The following is a 24,433-nucleotide window of genomic DNA, read 5'->3' as shown; positions in this document are numbered from 1 at the left end:
TGGGCTCTCAGTGCCTCCCAAACAGGTAAAACATAATTGGCAGGGGACTTGCATGGCCTGTCTTGTACAATAAGATGAGCAGAGACACGATATATTGATTGATTTTAAAAGTATTCACTAAAATACATCATACAATTTAAATTTCTGCCACAAGTGTTTAAATGTAATAGCTGCTGAAACAGTGCTCTGATTCTTTTGATTATTTTAATATTAGTCATTCATTTCTAATCAAAGAGGAATATAAGAATACAGTACCATGATTGCAGGCCCAGTCTCTGGACCATTTGGCTCAATAGTCTATGTCAATGCTGGCCCAAAGGGATATGGATCAAAAGGAAGGATTGTGCTCCTTGACAATCCTAAAGATGCCAATCTTGAGGGTGAAGAATTTAACACAAACTGCCAGCATGATAACCTGATCATCATAGTACAGAAATTTATTACTCCCTCAAAATCCTCCCCATTTATTACTGAGAGTCCTCAAAGTGGTATATTATAAATTTCTAAAAGTATCTCCTACGTACCTATAAAAATATGTTGGTAAGAGTCACAGCTGTTCCCACTCTCTTCTCTCACTGCCTCTCTGCTGCCATGACCAGTCACAAGAACAATGAGGTCCATGCCAAGGTGCTACCTCAGAGTGTTCCCAAAGACTCTAGTGCCTGGGGCCAGAACAGTCTAGTACAGGGATGATGAAAAGAGACATCCCTCCAACCCTGTCCTATTAAGTCACCGAAACTCTGAAGCAGCTCAACTTGTGGGCAGAGCCCCAAGGAGTCTTCTTTCAACAGTCCCATCAGCTTTTGGCCCTTACTTGCCCAATTATAGGGACTCTTATCCAGGCCAGGCAAGGTATAAATCATATATCATGCCCTTCGTATTGACAGTGATAATAACAATACTAATAGCTAATGCCTACATAGCATTTATGTCAGTCACTGTTCTAAGCATTTTATATTAATTTATCATTTAATCCTCACAACAGCCCTATATTATTATTCCCCTTTTCCAGATGAGTAAACCAAGGGCTTATGGTATTTGAATTTATATCTACAGTCTTACTGTGATGGTTAATTTTATGTGTCAACTTGACTAGGCAATAGGATGTCCAGATATCTGAGGAAACATTATTTCTGGGTGTGTCTGTGAGGATGTTTCCAGAAGAGATTAGCATATGAACTGGTGGACCAAGTAAAGCAGATGGCCCTCCCCAGGGCAGGTGGGCATTATTCAATCTGTTGAGGGCCTGATTAGACCAAAAAGGCAAAGAAGTTGGAATCTGGCTTCTTCTGCCTTACTGCTTCAGCTGGGACATTAATCTTCCCTGTTCTGGTCACTCTTGTTCTCAGGCCTTCAGACTCAGATTGGAAACTACACCAATGGCCCTCTGTCTCTCAGGCCTTTGAACCACACCACTGGTTTTCCTGGGTCTCCAGCTTGTAGATGGATAATCATGAGACTTCATAGCCTCCATAATCAAGTGAGCCAATACCTTATCCTATATATATATAATATATATACAAAATATGCAGTATATGGACTAGACATGGGGGCTTATGCCTGTAATCCCAGCACTTTGGGAGGCTGAGGTGGGAGGATTGCTAAAATAGGGAGTTCAAGATCAGCCTGGGCAACATAGCGAGACCTCATCTCCAAATTACAAAAAATTTTAAAGTCAAATAAAATATTTATTTTTAAAGTATAAATTTAAAAATAAAATAAAATAAAATATTATAACCTATTGGTTCTGTTCCTCTGGAGAACCCTAATACATTTGCTATTTGTTTTCTGTTTTACCTATCTGTTCTATGCTCCTTTTCACTTCTTTGTTGTCTTTGTTTAGATTAAAAAATAATTTTCCATTATTTCATTTCCCCTTCTATTAGGTTGTATGTTATACATTTGCTTAACTTTATTTTTACTGGTTACACTAGCCATTTCAATATGAATCCTTGTCCCATTAAAGTTTAACATAATTACTTACTCATTACTTTCCAGACAATGCACAAACCTTAAAATACATTATATCTGTTTATTGTTGCTTCCTACGGCTGATGAACAATACCTTTGTTCCAATTTTCATTAATAGGTGCATCTGTCTTTCAGGGGTCCTAGCTTTATGAAGGGAGCTCAGCTCCAAAGTCTTCCTTGCTTGAGCTTGAGGTTTTGCATCCTGTTCTTCCTGTGCTTCTTGAGAACTATTAATTATATACATTTTATATTATAATTTATTTTAAGATCCACATTTTTAAGATCTACATTAAGATCTATACAGCTATCTTTTCTAAAATTCAGTAAGTTATATGATAGTTTTGCTGAATTTTGTCTTTCCCAACTGATACTAAATTTAATTTAGTGCTGTGGTTACTTTTATTTATTGGCCCATACGCAGTCTCAATGAATAGGTATAGTTCCTTTCCATGTGAATTCCTAAACCAATTGTTCTAGAAAATGGTCTTTTGTCCAAAGACAAAAACAAAAACAAAAAACAAAACAAAACCCTCACCTTCTCCTCACCTACTGTTGAGATTTTCCATAATATTCTGGAACCTGGGCTAATTTTATAACATAGATTTTCTTTTTAATATTTCTGTCAGATTGATCATCTTGTCCTGGAAGTGTGTATGTCTCTACTGCAAATTTTTCATTGCCTCTGTAAATAACTCACATATAAACAGACAAAGTAGTACCTTTTTCAGTATGATTTCTATGCCAACCCCATATGATGGAATGTGTTTCCCCCCTGTGCATCCATACCTGCCCTGGAAGATTTGATAGCCAGAATTACTATATCTCTTTGGTTATTTCCTATCATATAAAATGCTAGCCCTTAATTTCTGTAAAATATTTCAATTTATCATTGTATTACTTAATCTTTTGCCATGATATAGAAGGATTCTTTTTAAGCCTGAAGTTTAAATTCCACTGAAATGGATTAATACAAAAACGTTAATCATATTACTTCATAAGTATACTTCCTTTAAAAATCTATTTATATATCTAACCTACTACCTACCACTTACTTCTCCATCCATTATTAGTTGTACATCTATTGAAGCACAACAAAGTACCACAAAATTAGTGGCTTAAAATAACATCTATTTCTTAGCACACTATTTCTGTAGGTCCAGAGTCTGGGCAAAGCTTAGCTGGATCCTCTGTTCAGGATCTTACAAAGCTGAAATCAAGGTGTCAGCTGGGACTGCAGTCTCATCTGATGCTCAGGGTCCTCTTCCAAGCTCATTCAGGTTGTTGCCAGAATTCAGTTCTTGACTGCTATAGAACTTATATTGACTATCATCTTTTTTGAGGTCAGCAATAGCTTAGCTTTCTAGGTTGTCTGTCTATGATCTCTATCATTGAAGAGTTCATCTGATTAGGTCAGGCACACCCAGAATAATCTCCCTTTTAATTCATTTAAAGATAACTGATTGTGTCACTTAATGACATCTGCGAAAATCTTTTCTCTTTTGCCATATAATGAAACTTAATCATGATGGCGATATGTCATTGTATTTACAGGTCCTAAAGATCTTAAACATTGTAGAATTTACAACCCTCTTCATATTTCAGAGTAGCTTTAATTGTGCTTACTCTCTGAAATTTTCATTAAATCTAGTTTACAATTTTTGCTTCACAAAGCAACAACTAAGTAATCTTTAAGGTCTAAAAATACAAGAAAATATTCTTAGGAAGGACTATAGGAAAAAACAGGTAAGTAGACCATAAGAATTAAGGAGATGACTACAGATTTGATAAGAACAAATTTTCTACTCATTTCCTCTCCTTAATGGCATTAGTAAACCTTAGTGACTTTTTATAGCAATTTGAAGAAAACTCCTAGTAAAATCATACTTCTTGGTCTCACATTCAACAATTTCTACCAAGTGGTGTTGCTCATTACTCCCCTGTAATATCCCTCAGCTATAACTGCACCACATTGCCTTCCATAGTTCCTATCTGCACACCTTTTTACCAATAGTGTTCACTCAGCTAATCTATACCTATTACTGTACTTCTTTCAAAAAATAAATATTTAATAAATGTTAATCTCAACTCAGAATTTACATTTTCTAGAACCTCTTTCATAATAACATTAATTGTCAGGTGAAAGAGAACTATTAAATAGTTACACATATAAATTTACAATTACTGATCATGATTAGCTCTGAAGGAAAAGCCCTGGTTACTGAAGGGAAAAATTCCAGGGGTTAGAGTCATGGAAAAGGCCTCACCAAAACTGTTCAGGATGGCAGGACACATAAGAGAAGATAATCCCACCAGATCCTACTTATTCCTTATTCCAAATCATTTCCCCAGGCCCTTTGTAAAAATTGATGTCCTGTTTTGCATATTGCCATGTTTGCTTTGTTATCTGTTACATAATTTCAGATGATTTCAGATCCCACTCCGCAAGAGTAAGATCCTTGTTTTACATCTGCTATATTTCCACAGGAACTCAACCAGTGGTTGATATGCAGGAATTATTCTTTGATAATTATGACAGCATGCAAAAATGTATCAAAATGCCACTGAAAAGAAACAAACACAGTTTAAGAAATAAAATAAAAGAAAGCTGAAGCCAAGAGTTATGTCAGGTAATGTTGATTATCTGTCTAAGTCATTTCCCCCATTTCTTCTTGGATAAAGTCTCGGTTATTTTTAAGAATTCATCTTCCTTATATGCCCATGGAAAGTATCCTATGATCAGCTCCAGTGGGTAAATCTTCAGTGGTCTAAAGCCAATGATGGTAATTTCATTTCCCTTGACCCTGGCAGGTTAAGTAATCTGCTTGTGACCTAATTTTGGCCAATGAGACATAATAAATCTTTTAGAGAAAGGTTATTTGCCATCATGAAAAAGAGATGTAAGTGATCAAACATTTATCTTCTTTACTCAGACATTGCTGAGTGAACATGTGATGAGCCATCTTGCAAGCAGGAGGGGTCAAGCCAAAGGATCTAGCCAATATTCTGAGGATGGCAGAGGGAAAGACACAATGAGCCAGACTTTTTGATAACACTGCTGAACTGCTGAATTTAACCCTAAAATTGCTCTCTCTCTGAATTCTTCTTACATGAAATAACAAATGTTCCTCATTTTTAAGTCACTTTCAGTTGAATTTTGTTACTTTCCACTGATAGTGGCCTAACTTATATAGTCAGCTTTCCACTACTGCAGTAAATGTAATGGACATGTGGTGTAACGTAATTGATACTCTGAATTACTTTTGCTTTATTTTTTGCTTTATTAAACACCTTTACTAATATTGAATTAATTTCATAATAAGATAAAATATAAACTATCTGCTATTTTCTAAAAATTCTACTTTTAGTTAATCAGGAACATGTCACCAGAAATTTCAGCATAAGCATAAAATGACATGGAGTTTTGATTTTCCCTCTTTATGAAACACAAAACATCCTTGCTACATTTAGATTTCAATGGCATAAATTTGCATGTGGCTAATAATTCTATTCTTAGGCAGGAAATGTGGCTACTTTGACAGACCGTGGCTCCAAAACAAACATGCAGGTCTAAGTTATCACATAATTTGGATGTGAATTCAACAGCAGGATAATGAAATGACAGTTGCCAAGGATTTGTACTTGCTGTCTCTTCATACTAGTGTTGCCTGTCAAAATGTCTCTTTTTCTTATACAGAAGCCATAGAATTTTTATGGATAGCAATTACTTACAATATGAAATGAAGTACATCAAATCTAACAACCACTCTTTAGCCCTTCATTATTTGGTAGTCTCTTTGTTAAATGTAGTCAACCATTTTAATCTAAATTATTTATTTATACTGTATATCTGACAAGCATATATTTCTTGCTTTAAATTCTTATAGCATTTAAACCTTCCTGAAGAGTTTCTTTTAATATTATCATTTGTAAAACTTATCTTTATTAGAGTACCATTTTAATGGTAATTAAGCTCTCAAATTGAAATATATACAAATAAAATATAAACATAAAGTGAAATGACCATAAGTATGTTCAATAATGAACCATCAGTTTAAAATACTAGAATACAATCAATAAAAGAAATAACCCTACTTATGTTTGGTGAATGCAAGCTTTTATAAAATTTCTTAAGCACACAAAGCACAAAGATTTTATTAAACTTCATCCTGCCCTTTCTCCAACTTGCTTAAACTTCCAAAGATACAAATAACTTTCTCCAATTGCTAGATTCTCTGATAAAATACAATTTAGACATCATAGAAAATGAGTAATAAAAGTAAAAAATTCCCCACAAGTTTTACTTCCAATTCCAGAAGAAAATGCAATTCTAATTTGGCCTAAAAATGTTTATAAGGGTTTTTCCAACTGCGGAGCAATTTCAGGATATTTTATAACACATAACAAATTTTTACTTTCAACTCAATGATTGAATAATAACCAAAATGTTATGTTCAAACTACATATATACTACATAGAAGATATTCAATAAGTGTTTGTCAAGTTAAACTTGTTTACTTTTGCAGAAGAAAAACTTCTAAAGAAGAACAATTTCCAAAATTCATAAAGACACATTTGAGCATAGCATCAGGGGCATAAATCATTCCACCCAAAGGAAAAAAAAGTTTTTTTACTTGTATAAAAGTACACAGGAATAAAAATAAGGCATATGTGAAATTTAAAACTGAGGGTTTATAAATATTATATACAACTTTTCCAGAAGAAAATTTTCAAAAAGAAACAATGATCTAGTCTTTTAAGATTTTATAAAGAAAATATTATATTTATATGGAGATCTACAGAAATATTTTTAAAGGCTTGAAGGAAAAAATCTGGAAAAAGATTATGAACTGGAGAAAGTATAATTTGTTGGGTAGTAGCATGAGTCTAAAACAGTGAAGGTGTTAGCATGCTTCATTTACTATTGTTTCCTCTCATTCCCGTCTGCCACTCATTCCATGGTGGGAATCGACAGTTCATTTTTGGAATGATGAAGTTGCTAAACTTAAACTGTCCATAGAAAAGGCAATGGTTCTAAATGTTTATATTTCAAAAACGATCTAAGATTCATTCCAAGTAAAAAGTACCCAAGATAAATGACTTAAACAGTGACTGAATAGATTAGGTGTCTGTTAGTATCCTTGAAAGCAAGATTTGCTTGTGAAAAAGTAGCCTTGATAATGTACAACAACAACAAAAATGGTTAGTATTTACTTTTAAAAACTGATTTCAGTTCTCATTTAATTTACTAAAAGTAATTTTCCTCCTCAGGGAATTGTAAGAGTTGGTAATGCTTTATATTTCTGATAAATGCTGTAGTGTTAGATCCATTTGAGTTCATACCATACCTTCTTTACTACTACTGAGCTGCCAGCAGGATAAAAAATACTATAACTTCTCATTATAAAAATCATTAAATCACATCCCTTAGATGATCATTGGCTGAAAATCATTAAAACAACGTATTTTACGTGAGATGGAAAAATTCACTAATCGTTTACAACATTCTCCTAATGCAAAAATGGAATCGTAATTTGGAGATCTTCCACTTCAGCATTTGGAGCGCTGGATATGAACATGGTGAAACTATGCCTGGATACCTGCTACTAAAAAATAACTGATTTTGTCATCCATGTCTCCAAGTCATCCATGTCTCCAAGACTATTTCCCGATTCTGGGTCACCTGGGAATGCATCAGACTACAGCTGAGCAGGAAAAGTTTACTATTGTGCTACTTTCCTGGAAGGAGCCACAGAAATGAGGCAATATTTTTTTTATTCACATGACCTCCAAATGGTGAGTCAAAAATGAGAAGATGAAACCTCTGACATAATAAGCTGAAAACATTTATAATGTTGGTGTTAGTTTTCTTGTGAGGGGGCATGTCCTGGCACAGAGGTTTTCACTCTGTTATAAGCAAATGCAGCATGGAGTGACAGCAGAGGAAACACATGGAAAGGAAGAACAGAGGGAAGGAGAGTGATAATGTAAATATAACAAAAAGCAAACTGATGGCATCAGATAATAACAAGAAAATAAAGTGGTCACTGTATGGCTACGTTGAATGGACTTAATATATATACATATATATGTAGGCATATTTTGTAAAAAGTACAATGTATTAATTAATGAAGAAAGCACAATCTCTGTAATACAAGTAGGAAAAATAAATTGACTATATTTTAATGATTACTTCTCATAAAAAGACCACAAAGATGGTAGAAGAAAGGTGGCAAGGAAAACAAGAATGAGACAAAAGAAGTTTTAACCTCAATCAGGAGGTAAATGTCCTTACTCATAGAGAAAATTGCCTCTCTCTGATAATCATATTAATACCAATGACTCTTAAATTACCATTAGTCTTTATGAACTTGACCCCTTTCAGGTTGAAACTCATCATTTTCTTTTTCATGAAGGTAAAAGACCTCTGAGCATTGTCTACAGCTTTCCATTTGATTGCCAAGAAGAGGGTTACTTCATTTTCTTGGTTTATCATAATCAAAGTTGATGGTAACAGGCAATAGTGACAGAAAAGAAGTTAGGATTCAAACAAAGAAACAAAAGAAGTACAATGAAACAGAAACTATAAAAAACAGGCAGTAGGAAAGTGTCACATGAGAAGAAAGACTGACATATAATGAAAAGGACAAATAAAGCCAGTGTTAAACTGACTAACAATCAAAGAAAGCAAATAGGAAAAAAGCAGGAACAGACTGAGTAAGTGAAAACACATTAGCTTTACCAGAAAAAAATAAAGTAGCTAAAAATGCACAAAAGTAGTTAGAATAAAAAGTGAATGTATCACCATTTTGAAGTAGCAAATTGGAAATAAATAAATATTAAAGGCAATAAAAATATGTGCAAGTACACATGATATTAGAATTGGCATTTGTATAAAGGAACATTTAATCCTATTTAGAATTCTTTTTCTAATAAGTCATGAGTGACTTATGTCCCTAAAATAACACACCGGGTATTCATTTTTTTTAAAGTTGCATTGTATAAAGGATCTCATACACTACTAATATGCACTTATAGCTGAGAGGAATAAAGCAAAACAAATTAGCTGAAAGTCAAGGTTTCACTTTCATCTTAACCTAGTGACACACACACACAAATAAGCAAACACTCAAACTGATCTAGGAAATAAATATGATCTAGGATTTCCATAATAAGATTAACATAATCCTTAATTTATAATGTATTGATTTTCTTACAGTCTCAGTTTTCTACTTAACATAAAGACTATGGCATCACACTTAGCCAGCCAATAGTTTATCAATGTATGACAAATACCTTTTAGTTCTTTCACTTTCTAACAGAGAAAAAAGCACAGGAAGAATACCCCTGTCTCCTCTGCTTTATATTTCTGATAAATGCTGTAGTGTTAGATCCATTTGAATTCATATCATACCTTCTTTACTACTACTTACTAGTTGTGTGAGCTTAGTCAAGTTAATCAACCTCTCTCTGCCTTTGTTACCTCATAGGTAAAACAAAGGTAATGAGACTACCGTCTGTCTTATATTCCTCCTAGTGGTTTTTTTTTGTTTTGTTTTGGTTTGTTTTGGTTTGTTTTTTAGACAGAGTTTCACTCTTTTTGCCCAGGCTGGAGTGCAATGGCATGATCTTGGCTGACCGCAACCTCTAACTCCTGGGTTCAAGAGATTCTCCTGCCTCAGCCTCCCAAGTAACTGGGATTATGAGCATACGCCACCAAGCCCTGCTATTTTTTTGTATTTTTAGTAGAGACGGGGTTTCACCATGTTGGTCAGGCTGGTCTCAAACTCCCGACCTCAGGTGATCTGCCCACCTTGGCCTCCCAAAGTGCTGGGATTACAGGCGTGAACAACCGCACCCGGCCTCTAGAATTGTTTTCAGAACAAAATTGATATAATGCAGGTTAAGTGCTAAGCATAGTGACTGGCACTTAACAAGTACTACCTGCCATTATCGTTATTATCATTATGCTACCTGTTCAAGTCAGATCCCAGAGATAATTTACGTTTATTGCATCATGTACATTTTTTCTCTCCATAAAGTAGAAAAAAGGAAGGGCTCTACTCTAAGCAACAACCTCCATAACTCAACACATCTCAAAGTTACTTATTTATATCACCTGTACTCAATTTTTTTTTTTTTTTTTTTGAGACAGAGTCTCACTCTGTCGCCCAGGCTAGAGTCAAGTGGCATGATCTCACCTCACTGCAACCTCCACTTCCTAGGATCAAGCAATTCTCCTGCCTCTGCCTCCCCAGTAACTGAGATTACAGGTGCTCGTGATCATGTGTGGCTAATTTTTTTGTATTTTTAGTAGAGATGGGGTTTCACCATGTTGGCCAGGCTGGTCTCGAACTCCTGACCTCAAGTAATCCACCTGCCTAGGCCTCCCAAAGTGCTGGGATTACAGGCATGAGCCACCTTGCCCAGCCAAGACTGATTGAACATTTAAACTATTTTATAGAAACACTTTGATCCTCTTCAGTATTTAGTTTAAGCTGCTTAAATAATGTTCTTACCTTGGTAAATCGTTCAAAATATATTTGTAAATTGGGTTTACAGTATTCCCATCCAAGGTGTCTTCAGGACAACTTTGCTGTAATACTTCCATTGTTTTAGTCAAGGGGGATAAGGAAGACTGAAATAGTGCTTCTCTGTGATCTTCTGCTCCTATTTTTGTCATTTTCAGCTAAAAATGATAAAGAATGTTATTTAATTTTAAATGTAAAAGTCTACTAGATTACAAGTAGAGGCTGGGTATTAACTACAACTTACTTGTCATCATGTTATTCTAGACCATATAGCAATTATTAAATGTGAAATTCCCTTAGAAATTAACAGATGAGAGCCTAAAGAAAGAAAAAAAATATGAATCTAAGTCTATAATTGGTATAATACTGTTTAAGAATGAAAAAAATGGGCCGGGCACGGTGGCTCACACCTGTAATCCCAGCATTTTGGGAGGCCGAGGCGGGGGGATCACGAGGTTAGGAGATAGAGACCATCCTGGATAACACGGTGAAACCCTGTCTCTACTAAAAATACAAAAAAAAAAAAAAATTAGCCAGGTGCGGTAGTGGGTGCCTGTAGTCCCAGCTACTCAGGAGGCTGAGGCAGAAGAATGGCGTGAACCCAGGAGGTGGAACTTGCAGGGATCGTGCCACTGCACTCCAGCCTGGTCAACAGAGCGAGACTCTGTCTCAAAAAAAAAAAAAAAAAGAAAAGAAAAGAAAAGAAAAAAAATGCTGGTTTGTTGCAAAGCATTTTAATTTTTGCTATTTTCTGAAAAACTGCTTATATAAGCAAAATTGTATGTGAAATATGTTACCGAAAAAGCACACCACAAGACTTTTCTTTTCTTTCTTTTTTTTTTTTTTCATCTGTCCTTCATCCCTCTTTTTCAGAACTGATTCTGATGGGTCTGTCAATTACGTGGCCTTGCCTTCAAGGCGTGGAAATGAATATCTACAAGGCTAGCCAATCAAAATGCCCTATTCTTCCACATACAGAGATGGGTAAATCAGAGTCCTGATGAAGAAAGCAAGCAGAGCACCATTCTGCTGGATTGCTAGCTTTAAGAAAAATGCAAACCTCCCCCATTGAGATGAAGCCGAAAGATATGAAAGCAGACATAAGAGGTGGAAAGAGACAGAAGGTGAGATTCCTGGTGATGACATTTGAATCCCTAAAACCAGCTATTAAAAACAACCACCTCTTTAGTTTCCTATGTACGTGAGCCAACAATTTTCTTTCTTTGCTTAAGCTAGTTTGAGTTGGGATTTTCTATTTTTTTTTTTTTATTATACTTTAAGTTCCAGGGTACACATGCACAATGTGTGGGTTTGTTACATACATATACATGTGCCATGTTGGTTTGCTGTACCCATTAACTTGTCATTTACATTGGGTATTTTTCCTAATGCTATCCCACCCCCTGTCCCACACCCCATGACAGGCCCTGGGGTGTGATGTTCCCTGCCCTGTGTCCAAGTGTTTTCATTGTTCAATTCCCACCTATGAGTGAGAACATGCGGTGTTTGGTTTTCTGTCCTTGTGAGAGTTTGCTCAGAATGATGGTTTCCAGCTTCATTCATATCCCTGCAAAGGACATGAACTCATCCTTTTTTATGGCTGCATAGTATTCCATGGTGTATATGTGCCACATTTTCTTAATCCAGTATATCACTGATGGACATTTGGGTTGGTCCCAAGTCTTTGCTATTGTGAATAGTGCCACAATAAACATACGTATGCATTTGTCTTTATAGCAGCATGATTTATAATTCTTATAACCAGTAACAGGATCGCTGGGTCAAATGGTATTTCTAGCTCTAGATCCTTGAGGAATTGCCACACTGTCTTCCACAATGGTTGAACCAGTTTACACTCCCACCAGCAGTGTAAAAGCATTCCTGTTTCTCCACATCCTCTCCAGCACCTGTTGTTTCCTGACTTTTTAATGATTGCCATTCTAACTGGTGTGAGATGGTATCTCATTGTGGTTTTGATTTGCATTTCTCTGATAACCAGTGATGATAAGCATTTTTTCATGTGTCTGTTGACTGTATAAATGTCTTCTTTTGAGAGGTGTCTGCTCATATTCTATGCCCACTTTTGGTGGGGTTGTTTCGTTCTTATAAATTTGTTTAAGTTCTTTGTAGATTCTGGATATTAGCCCTTTGTCAGATGGGTAGATTGCAAAAATTTTCTCCCATTCTGTAGGTTGCCTGTTCACTCTGATGGTAGCTTTTTTTTTTTTTTTTTTTTTTTTTTTTTTTTTTTTTTTTGCTGTGCAGAAGTTCTTTAGTTTACTTAGATCCCACTTGTCAATTTTGACTTTTGTTGCCATTGCTTTTCGTGTTTTAGTCATGAAGTACTTGCCCATGCCTATGTCCTGAATGGTATTGCCTAGGTTTTATTCTAGGGTTTTATGGTTTTAGGTCTAACATTTAAGTCTCTAATCCATCCTGAATTAATTTTTCTATAAGGTGCAAGAAAGGGTTCCAGTTTCAGCTTTCTACATGTGGCTAGCCAGTTTCCCCAATACCATTTATTAAATAGGGAATCCTTTCCCCATTTCTTGTTTTTGTCAGATTTGTCAAAGAGCAGATGGCTGTAGATGTATGGTGTTATTTCTGAGGCCTCTGTTCTGTTCCATTGGTCTATATCTCTGTTTTGGTACCAGTACCATGCTGTTTTGGTTACTGTAGCCTTGTAGTATAGTTTGAAGTCAGGTAGCATGATGCCTCCAGCTTTGTTCTTTTGGCTTAGGATTGTCTAGGCAATGCGGGCTCTTTTTTGGTTCCATATGAAGTTTAAAGTAGTTTTTTCCAATTTTGTGAAGAAAGTCATTGGTAGCTTGATGGGGATGGCATTGAATCTATAAATTACCTTGGGCAGTATGGCCATTTTCACAATATTGATTCTTCCTATCCATGAGCATGGAATGTTCTTCCATTTGTTTGTGTCCTCTTTTATTTCATTGAGCAGTGGTTTGTAGTTCACCTTTAAGAGGTCCTTCACATCTCTTGTAAGTTGAATTCCTAGGTATTTTATTCTCTTTGTAGCAATTGTGAAGGGGAGTTCACTCATGATTTGGTTCTCTGTTTGTCTGTTATTGGTGTATAAAAATGCTTGTGATTTTTGCACATTGATTTTCTATGCTGAAACTTTGCTGAAGTTGCTTATCAGCTTAAGGAGATTTTGGGCTGAGATGATGGGGTTTTCTAAATATGCAATCATGTCATCTGCAAACAGGGACAATTTGACTTCCTCTTTTCCTAACTGAATACCCTTTATTTCTTTCTCTTGCCTGATTGCCCTGGCCAGAATTTCTAACACTTTGTTGAATATGAGTTGTGAGAGAGAGCATCCCTCTCTTGTGCCAGTTTTCAAAGGGAATGCTTCCAGATTTTGCCCATTCAGTATAACATTGGCTGTGGGTTTGTCATAAATAGCACTTATTATTTTGAGATACATTCCATCAATACCTAGTTTATTGAGAATTTTTAGCACAAAGGGCTGCTGAATTTTGTCAAGGGCCTTTTCTGCATCTATTGAGATAATCATGTGATTTTCGTTGTTGGTTCACTTTATATGATGGATTATGTTTATTGATTTGCATATGTTGAACCAGCCTTGCATTCCAGGAATGAAGCCGAGTGATCATGGTGGATAAGCTTTTTGATGTGCTACTGGATTTGGTTTGCCAGTATGTTATTGAGGATTTTCGTACCTATGTTCATCAGGGATATTTGTCTAAAATTCTCTTTTTTTGTTGTGTCTCTGTCAGATTTTGGTTTCAGGATGATGCTGGCCTCATAAAATGAGTTAGGGAGGATTCCCTCTTTTTCGGTCGATTGGAATAGTTTCAGAAGGAATGGTACCAGCTCCTCTTTGTACCTCTGGTAGAATTTGTCTGTGAATCCGTCTGGTCCTGAACTTTTTTTGGTTGGTGGACTATTAATTGTTGCCTTAATTTCAGAGCCTGCTATTGGTCTATTCAGAGATTCAACTTCTTCCTAGTTTAGTCTTGGGAGGGTGAATGTGTCCAGGAATTTATCCATTTCTTCTTCTAGATTTTCTAGTTTATTTGCATAGAGGTGTTTATAGTATTCTCTGATGATAGTTTGTATTTCCGTGGGATCAGTGGTGATACCCCCTTTATCATTTTTTTATTGCATCTATTTGATTCTTCTCTCTTTTCTTCGTTATTATTGTTGAGAGGTGTCTGCTCATATTCTAGAAGCCTATCAATTTGGTTGATCTTTTCAAAAAAACAGCTCCTGGATTCACTGAATTTTTGAAGGTTTTTTTGTGTCTCTATCTCCAGATCTACTCTGATATTAGTTATTTCTTGCCTTCTGCTAGCTTTTGAATTTGTTTGCTCTTGCTTCTCTAGTTCTTTTAATTGTGATGTTAGGGTGTTGATTTTAGATCTTTCCTGCTTTCTCTTGTGGGCATTTAGTGCTATAAATTTCCCTCTACACACTGCTTTAAATGTATCCCAGAAATTCTGGTACGTTGTGTCTTTGTTCTTGTTGGTTTCAAACAACATCTTTATTTCTGCCTTCATTTCATTATGTACCCAGTAGTCATTCAGGAGCAGGTTGTTCAGTTTCCATGTAATTGTGTGGTTTTGAGTGAGTTTCTTAATCCTGAGTTTTAATTTGATTGCACTGTGGTCTGAGAGACTGTTGTGATTTCTGTTCTTTTACATTTGCTGAGGAGGAGGAGTGCTTTTTACTTCCAACTATGTGGTCAATTTTGGAGTAAGTCCGATGTGGTGCTGAGAAGAATGTATATTCTGTTGATTTGGGGTGGAGAGTTCTGTAGATGTCTATTAGGTCTGCTTGGTGCAGAGCTGAGTTCAAATCCTGGATATCCTTTTTAACCTTCTGTCTCATTGATCTGTCTAATATCGACAGTGGGGTGTTAAAGTCTCCCATTATTATTGTGTGGGAGTCTAAGTCTCTTTGTAAGTCTCTAAGGACTTGCTTTATGAATCTCGGTGCTCCTGTACTGGGTGCACATATATTTAGGATAGTTAGGTCTTCTTGTTGAATTGATCCCTTTACCACTGTGTAATGGCCTTCTTTGTCTCTTTTGATCTTTGTTGGTTTAAACTCTGTTTTATCAGAGACAAGGATTGCAACCCCTGCTTTTTTTGGCTTTCCATTTGCTTGGTAGATCTTCCTCAATCCCTTTATTTTGAGCCTATGTGTGTCTCTGCATGTGAGATGGGTCTCCTGAATACAGCACACTGATGGGTCTTGACTCTTTCTCCAATTTCCCAGTCTGTGTCTTTTAACTGGGGCATTTAGTCCATTTACATTTAAGGTTAATATTTTTATGTGTGAATTTGATCCTATCATTATGATGTTAGCTGGTTATTTTGCCCGTTAGTTGATGCAGTTTCTTCCTAGCATCGACGATCTTTACAGTTTGGGGTTTTTGCAGTGGCTGGTACTGGTTGTTTTTTTTTTTCCATGTTTAGTGCTTCCTTCAGGAGCTCTTGTAAGGCAGGCCTGGTGGTGACAAAATCTCTCAGCATTCGCTTGACTGTAAAGGATTTTATTTCTCCTTCATTTACGAAGCTTAGTTTGGCTGGATATGAAATTTTGGGTTGAAAATTCTTTTCTTCAAGAATGTTGAATATTGGCCCCCACTCTCTTCTGGTTTGTAGAGTTTCTGCCAAGAGATCTGCTGTTAGTCTGATGGGCTTCCCTTTGTGGGTAACCTTTCTCTCTGGCTGCCCTTAACATTTTTTCCTTCATTTCAACCTTGGTGGATCTGACAATTATGTGTCTTGGGGTTGCTCTTCTTGAAGAGTATCCTGGTGGTGATCTCCGTATTTCCTTAATTTGAATGTTGGCCTGCCTTGCTAGGTTGGGGAAGTTGTCCTGGATAATATCCTGAAGAGTGTTTTGCAACTTGGTTCCATTCTCCCTGTCACTTTCAGGTACACCAATCAAACATAGATTTGGTCTTTTCACATAGTCCCATATTTCTTGGAGGTTTTGTTCTTTTCTTTTTACTCTTTTTTCTCTAAACTTCTCTTCTCACTTTATTTCATTAATTTGATCTTCAATGACCGATACCCTTTCTTCCACTTGATCGAATCGGCTACTGAAGCTTGTGCACGCGTCACATAGTTCCCGTGCCATGGTTTTCAGCTCCATCAGGTCATTTAAGGTTTCTCTACACTTTATTCTAGTTAGCCATTCATTTAATCTTTTTTCAAGGTTTTTAGCTTCCTTGCAATGGGTTCGAACCTCCTCCTTTAGCTCAGAGAAGTTTGTTATTACCGACCTTCTGAAGCCTACTTCTGTCAGCTTGTCAAAGTCATTCTCTGTCCAGCTTTGTTCCATTGCTGGTGAGGAGCTGCAATTCTCTGGAGGAGAAGAGGTGCTCTGGTTTTTAGATTTTTCAGCTTTTCTGCTCTGGGTTCTCTCCATCTTTGTAGTTTTATCTACCTTTGGTCTTTGATGTTGGTGACCTACAGATGGGGTTTTGGTGTGGATGTCCTTTTTGTCGATGTTGATGCTATTCCTTTCTATTTGTTAGTTTTCCTTCTAACAGTCAGGTCCCTCAACTGAAGGTCTGTTGGAGGTTGCTGGAGGTCCACTCCAGACCCTGTTTGCCTGGGTATCACCAGTGGAGGCTGCAGAACAGCAAATATTGCAGAATAGCAAAAACTGCTGCCTGATCCTTCCTCTGGAAACTTCATCCCAGAGGGGCACCCACCTGTATGAGATGGCAGTCAGCCCCTACTGGGAGGTGTCTCCCAGTTAGGGTACACGGGGGTCAGGGACCCACTGAGGAGGCAGTCTGTCTGCTCTCCGAGCTCAAACACCATGCTGGGAGAACCACTGCTCTCTTCAGAGCTGTCAGACAGGGACGTTTAAGACTGCAGAAGCTTCTGCTGCCTTGTGTTCAGCTATGCCCTGCCCCGAGGTGGGGTCTAGAGGCAGTAGGCCTTGCTGAGCTGTGGTGGACTCTGCCTAGTTTGAGTTTCCCAGCTGCTTTGTTTACCTACTCAAGCCTCAGCAATGGCAGATGCTCCTCCCCCTGCCAGGCTACTGCCTCACAGGCCAACCTCAGACTGCTGCACTAGTAGTGTGCAAGGCTCCATGGGCATGGGACCCACTGAGCCAGGTGCGGGATATAATCTCCTGGTGTGTCGTTTACTAAGACCATTGGAAAAGCACAGTATTTGGGCTGGAGTGTCCTGTTTTTCCAGGTACCATCTGTCATGGCTTCCCTTGGCTAGGAAAGGGAAATCCCCCAACCCCTTGCACTTCCTGGGTGAAGTGATGCCCTGCCCTGCTTCAGCTCACCCTCCGTGGGCTGCACCTACTGTCCAACCAGTTCTAATGAGATGAACTAGGTACCTTAGGTGGAAATGCAGAAATCATCCGTCTTCTGTGTCAGTCACACTGGGAACTGCAGGCTGGAGCTGTTCCTATTTGGCCATCTTGGAATGGAATCTGGGATTTTCTTATTTGCAATCTAGAAATATTGAGTAACACACACAGACAATCTAATTTGACCAAAAGACCAAAACAATATGCCCATAAGAAATCATGTCAAAGAATCTTATTTACAGCAGCAGTCCCCAACCTTTTTGATACCAGGGACTGGTCTCATGGAAAACAATTTTTCTATAGACCCAAGGGTTGGAGACCTGTACCTGCAGGTTGGGAACCCTTGATCTATAGGATCCTTTCCAGGGTGTAATCATGGTCTCACAATACTGATGAAAATAGTTATAAAATCTCATCTCTGAAGTAGCCCACTAAGACAATGAAGAGGAGTCCCAAATTAAGATTACATGCCAGGCCTAAGGAAAATACATTACTTTTAAGGTAAATAAAATTACTTTTACTTTTTTAGTTTTGTTCTGAAATAAATGCTTTCATTCATTCACACATTATTCATCGATCACCTACAATGTATCTGACATTGTTCTAGGCACTTAAAATCAGTGAACGAAGCAGAAAAAGAACCATTGTGCCCTATGCAGTACTTTCAAGTGGGAACAGATAATAAACAATAAACATCATAAATAAGCAAATTGTACAGATGTTAATAGGTAATAAATGCTACAGGGGAAAACTGATGAGGCAAAGGTAAATTGGCAATATGTGGGAGTGGAGGGAATTGTAACTTTAAATAGGGTTGTCAGCATAGGCCTCATAGAGCTGGTAGCATCTGGGCAAAGACATAAAAGAGGCAAGAAAGTTAGTCATGCAGATACCCAGGGAGACCCAGGAGGGTGTCTTAGGGCAGGCATCCAGAAGGTCCTAAGGTGGGATATATCTGGCAAGTGTGAAGAACAGCAAAAGTAGATGAATAGATGAACAAGGGAGAATGTAGTTGGGATGAGGTTAGAAAGGGAATGGAAGAGATGAACACAACACTGGACCTTGCAGGGCATTGTTAGGGCTTTGCAAGAACTAGTAAGCTCACAGAGTGTTTAGCAATATGATTTTTTAAAAAAAGATAATTTTTAATTCTTTGTTAAGAATGCACCAAATGCATTGAAATTGTATTGCAATGTCCTAATGTGTCCATATGTTAGTATTTTCTAATACTTACATAAACTTTGTGGCAGAGACTGCCAATTGTCTGCCAATATCCATTCCTTGTTCCTTTTACAAAACTAGAATCCCTGATTTTATTTGAGACATATGGTTTCCTAAAATAAAGACTGTATTTTCCAGTTTTCCTTGCAGCTGGGTAGGGCCATATGAACATGTTCTGGCCAATGACATGTTAGTGGAGATGGTCCATGAAAGTGAGTGTACCCTTCTTTATCCTTCCTTCTACTACCTAGAATGAAAACAATGGCTAGTCCTGGATTGGTCTTTAACTTTGATGAGATGCTGAAAATGAAAGCCAGGACTGAGGGAGGATTGAAGGAGTCTGAACCTCTGACAACATAGAGTACCATACCAACCCTGGACTACCTACCTCCAGATTTTTACATGAGAAATAAACACCTAGTTTTTCCAAAACAGTGTAAATTTGGGTCTTTGTTACTTGCAGTCAAACCTAATCCTGAAACACCTGACGTTCTCTTGACATAAATTGCTTTCAAGAACCTAAAATACATGGTATTTACTTAGAGCAAAGAAATAAGGAGAACACTAGAATGGCTTAAAATATAAATTTAACTCAGAGTCCAGTAATTTGGGACTTTGGCCCCTGCAGAATTGAAGAATTCAACTATTCATGTATCTCAAACTGAAACTATAAAAAGTAGCACTCTACAGTGATGGCTACAGAAGATGAGACTGTGGTTCCAAGCTTTTAAAAAACACTTTTCTTTAAGAATTCTTCATTGGTTGGGTGTGATGGATCACGCCTGTAATCCCAACACTTTGGTTGGCTGAGAAGGACTGCTTGAGTCCAGGAGTTTGAGACCAGTCTGGAAAACATAGTGAGACCCCGACTCTACAAAAAATAACTTAACTGGGTATGATGGCACACACCTCTAGTCCTAGCTACTTGGGAGGCTGAGGCAAGAAGACTGCTTGAGCCCAGGAGATTGAGGCTGCAGTGAGCCATGATCATGCCACTGCACTCCAGCCTGGGTGAGAGTGAGACCCTGTCTCAATCAATCAATCAATAAAACTAGCCTAGCTGTCAAAGATCAGATTAAGGTTGTTGTTTTTCCACCCAAGCTTATTGTGTTAGGAGACCTCAAAGGAATCACCTTTATGTTGAAGCACAGAGTCAGTGAATAAAAAACCAGTACTCAGGCTTAAAACTAGTGTCTAGACGTGATCTTTGGCTGTAAACATGGGATTATCTATAGACTGGAAGTCTACTAATTTAGGAGAAGAAGAAGAAGCAGTGTTAAATTGCTAAAGAAATCATAAAGCTGGCCAAAAAACATGACTGACCTGTAATCAGATCTCATGCCCACATTTGTATCAGCAGGAAGCGGGTTGCAAAATCTGTTCAGCACTCTAGAACAGCAAATTCTCCATTGACCACATCAGATGTGGTCAGGAAGTACAATGTACAAGGAAGACCCTTTCCAAAAGGCAGAATTAGGAGTACTCTGATGAACTAATCAAGGAAATTGCTCCACTGCTAGAGAAGGGAACTTTTACAATTCCTACCTAGTCTAGCAGAATTGATAACCACTATAAACCAGTGACTCTTGTGTTAATCCTATTCTCCTCCTTTCCAAATATACATCCATTGTGTTATGTGTGATGTCGCAAATGCATTAACTTTTAGTTTACAGGTTACCAGACCACTTGGAATTAATGAAAAGGACTGTGCATTAACCCAACAGCCTAGATTCTGAGTCATATTCAAATGAATCATATTTGGGGGTTCACATACATAATTAAAAGCTAGAACAGGCATGTATGATCAAGAATAGGTAGTTATGTTCTATCTACAGGAAGAAGGGTGTACCAAAGATTTTTGGTGGCTAAAAGGTTGGATTATGGAGTAAACTGTTAGATGTTCACTAAAATCTGTTATCTTTAGTGTCCAGCTAAAGCCTTTTTTCCATCTACATGTTGCCACATGACCACATGACTAAATTCTGGTCAGCAGAAGGTAAGAGGAAGTGGCATATGTGACTTATGGGAACTGTCACCAAAGAAGGGGGTATGGGGCATGATTTTCAGCCTTCTTTTCTTCCTACCTGATATCTGGAATGTGATCATGGCTTAAAGCTGGAATAGCCATGAATGATCATGAATGCACCATCTGTGACTTTGGGAATGGAAGCTACTCACAGCACAGCAACAAAATGGAAGGCCTTAGAGCATTATACTAGCCCTTCAGACTTTTATATGAGTAAGAAATAAGCCTTTTTTTCTTACTCGTCCTCAATATAAACTTTACATTGTAAGTAAGAAATAAACTCTTATATGAGTAAGAAATAAACCTTTTTTTCTTACCTGTCCTCAATGTAAACTTTCTTAACATCTTGTACACGCTATTTATTTCCAGTCTCTAGACCTTTGCTCACACTGCTCCTATACTGTTGATGATTTAGAAAAAGAGAAGCCAACTTAGTATAATGAAATAGACTTCTTTTTTTCCATTTCCCAAAGTTCATGTTTAAGTCAGTTGGTTGCCTGAAATTAAGAATGAGTTTTCCTATGTGCTATGGTCAGAATGTTTGTGGCCCCTCTACCCCCTGCCAAATTTCTAAGTTGAAATTTAATCCCCAATGTGATGTTATTATGAGGCAGGGCCTTCAGGGAGGCAATTAAGTCATAAGGGTGAACTCTTTTTACAATGCAAGGGCACATTATCAATAAGGAAGCAGGCACTCACCAGACACTGCTGGTGCCTTAGTCTTAGAAATACCAGCTTCCAGAACTGTGAGGAATAAATTTCTATTGTTTGTATATTATTCAGTCTAAGGTACTTTGTCATAGCAGCCCAGAGTGAGATACTATGGAAACAAATATATACATTGATCAGTTTCCTTGCTTCATTCAATATATACTAGTAATACCTGAAGTAACTCTCCAATATTACAGTTAAAAAAAATTTTATGAGAGCTGAGACTAGTCTGTCCTGTTCACTTTGCATTCATAGTGCTTAATTCAGTGTCTAGGACATAGTAGATATGCAATAAATATTTGTTAAAGAAATAAGGGAAATTGTACTTCAGCTGCCAAGAACACATTTGTTCACATCAGCAACACTGTAATCACAGAAGAAAGGATTCCCTAATGGACTAAAGTAGATAGTTTTGACAAATTTTCAATGTTAATTCTATCTAACCTAGCCAAATAATTTATTATCCAAACTGGGCCTGTTCCAGGCAAATCAAGATGTCTAGGCTGCACCTATCTATATTTAAATAGCCTCCTTTTTAAATGAGAAGGTACTATCCTATGTCTCTATGGTTGCATATGTACCCATGGGACTCACCAAAGATTTACTGTTTGCTGCTTTTTAAAGAAGGCACCAAAAAGTCTCTGTTTTTATCTTGATGAAAATAATGTTTTACTCTTCAAGGAAGAACAAAAAGCATTTCCTCCTCACTAGCTCCACTCCCAGTGGTAAGTGGGATTTCCTACTTCAGAGGTCTGCTTTTCCTTTACCCAGGGATGATACACAGGACCTTATTGCATTTTTAAAATCTGTGCCTAAAAGGTCTTTAAGTTAAATTGCTGGATTTCCCAGGACATAAAAAAGATTGGCAAGAATTGGTCTGCAGTAGATAAATCTACCCCAGCACAACTATTCTGGGGCAGTGAGATCTTGGGAAAAAATGAGTCTGTGGAGTATATGTGGTTCTGTGAGAGAGAAGGAGAGGAGCAGGAGGGAGGGAGGAAAGGAGAGGGAGAGGTGGATTTAAAGGGCCAGGTAACTGTAGCTGTGATCTGGGGGAACCAGTGATGGGTACCCTAATTGAGCACAATACTGAAGAAACTGTGTTAGACACTGTGATGGTTAATTTTATGGGTCAACTTGGCAGGGCCATGGTGACCAGCTATTTGATCAACCATTGTTCTGGATGTTTTCTGTGAAGGTTTTTTTTTTTTTTTTTTTTTTTTTTTTGGATGAGATTAACATTTAAATGGGTAGACTCTGAGTAAAGCAGTTTACCCTCCATAACGTGGGTGGGTCTCATCTAATCAGTTTAAAGCTTTTATAGAAAAAAGACTGACTTCCCCTGGGTAAGAAGGAATTCTTTCAGCAGGTTGTCTTTGGACTTGAATTGCACCCCTTCTCTAAGTCTCTAGCCTGCCAGCCTACCCCATCAGATTTTGGACTCACACAGCCTCTGCAATCACGGGAGCCAATTCTTAAAAATCAATCAATTAATCTTCCTCTCTCTCTCTCTCTTCATATATATATATATTGATCAAAGAACGAGTAGAAAGAGAAGGGAAGGAGAAAACAAGGTGGAAGAGAAATTGGTGGAGGGTGAGAGAATGAATTTGGTTTTGGACCCATGGAACTTGAGGTCTCTGGCAAGCAGGTAAGGACACCACTGGTTGACTGATGAGTAGGAGATGTCCAACATGAAAGCCTCCCATGAACCTGCTGGAGTTTGTGGACTTTGCCTTTCCACATCTTGGGAGGAGAGCTAGTAGGGAGGAGCTTTTCTGCAGGTGACAATGGCTTCCAGAAGGGGGCAGCAAAAAGGATGGTTCAGAAGAAAGAACTTGTCTAAGTATATGCATTTCAAGCCAAAGTTCTCCAGAAACTGCTTTCACAGGTAGGGAATTCAACAACAGTGTCCAGTGCAGTGAAGCATTGTATTGGTCCAAGAAGAAAGTGATGACAAAATAACATTGAGACCAGTTCACCCTGCAAGTAGAATCTCTGAGTTATGTTTGGTTTGGTTAAGAATGGAAATTGCACTTTTATATATATGCAGATAGATGGATGGATGGATGGATGGATGGATGGATGGATGGATGGATAGATAGATAGACAGACAGACAGACATGCGTTGCTTAACAATGAGGATATGTTCTGAGAAATCCACCATTAGGTGATTTCATTGGGCAAATATCATACAGTATACTTACATAAATCTAGAAGGCATAATATATACCTAGCCTCTATGGTATAGCTGATTGGTCCTTGGCTACAAACCTGTACAGCATGTTACTGTGTAGAATACCGTAGGCAATTTTAACACTATAGTAAGTATTTGTGTATCTAAACATAGAAAAGTAATACATTGCACTACAACATTACAATAGCTATGTCACTAGGTGATAAGAATTTTTCAGCTCCATTATAATCTCATGGGAGTGCCACTGTAAATGTAGTCTATCCTTAAGCAAAACATTCTTACGTAATGCATGACTACACATACACACACACACACAATTTTTTTTGGTATTGTTTCTCTGTAGAATCCTGACTAATATACCCTCTTTCAAAGACCATGTTGCCTTTCAAGGCTGAGGCGGAACTGGTGCCAGAAAGACTTTCCTGAAGCAAGGACCAATAGAGC

General features: G+C 37.5%; 1 protein-coding gene across 13 annotated transcripts in view; it reads right to left on the bottom strand.

Moving 5' to 3' along the window:
• The window catches only part of LOC105471497 (doublecortin domain containing 1), a 503,306-nt gene that overhangs the window by 453,364 nt on the left and 25,509 nt on the right, over positions 1-24,433 (bottom strand). For 10 of the 13 annotated variants that reach the window (XR_011610715.1, XM_011723979.3, XM_071074912.1 and 7 more), the window contains exons 2-4: positions 17,862-17,979; positions 10,488-10,657; positions 2,066-2,198 (exon numbers count right to left, since the gene is read on the bottom strand). Coding sequence is in view for 11 of the 13 variants with exons in the window: in XM_011723979.3 (XP_011722281.2) it covers positions 2,066-2,198; positions 10,488-10,657; positions 17,862-17,885 (327 nt within the window). In the remaining 2 variants the exon portion in view is untranslated. Of the gene's footprint in view, positions 1-2,065; positions 2,201-10,487; positions 10,658-17,861; positions 17,980-21,398; positions 21,477-24,433 lie in introns of those variants that run through there. The other 3 variants (XM_071074909.1, XM_011723981.3, XM_011723982.3) reach the window with 3 other exon arrangements.

Source organism: Macaca nemestrina, chromosome 12 (assembly GCF_043159975.1).
Source record: "Macaca nemestrina isolate mMacNem1 chromosome 12, mMacNem.hap1, whole genome shotgun sequence".
NCBI classification, from domain to species: domain Eukaryota; kingdom Metazoa; phylum Chordata; class Mammalia; order Primates; family Cercopithecidae; genus Macaca; species Macaca nemestrina.
This window is presented reverse-complemented; position numbering and strand designations above follow the sequence as displayed.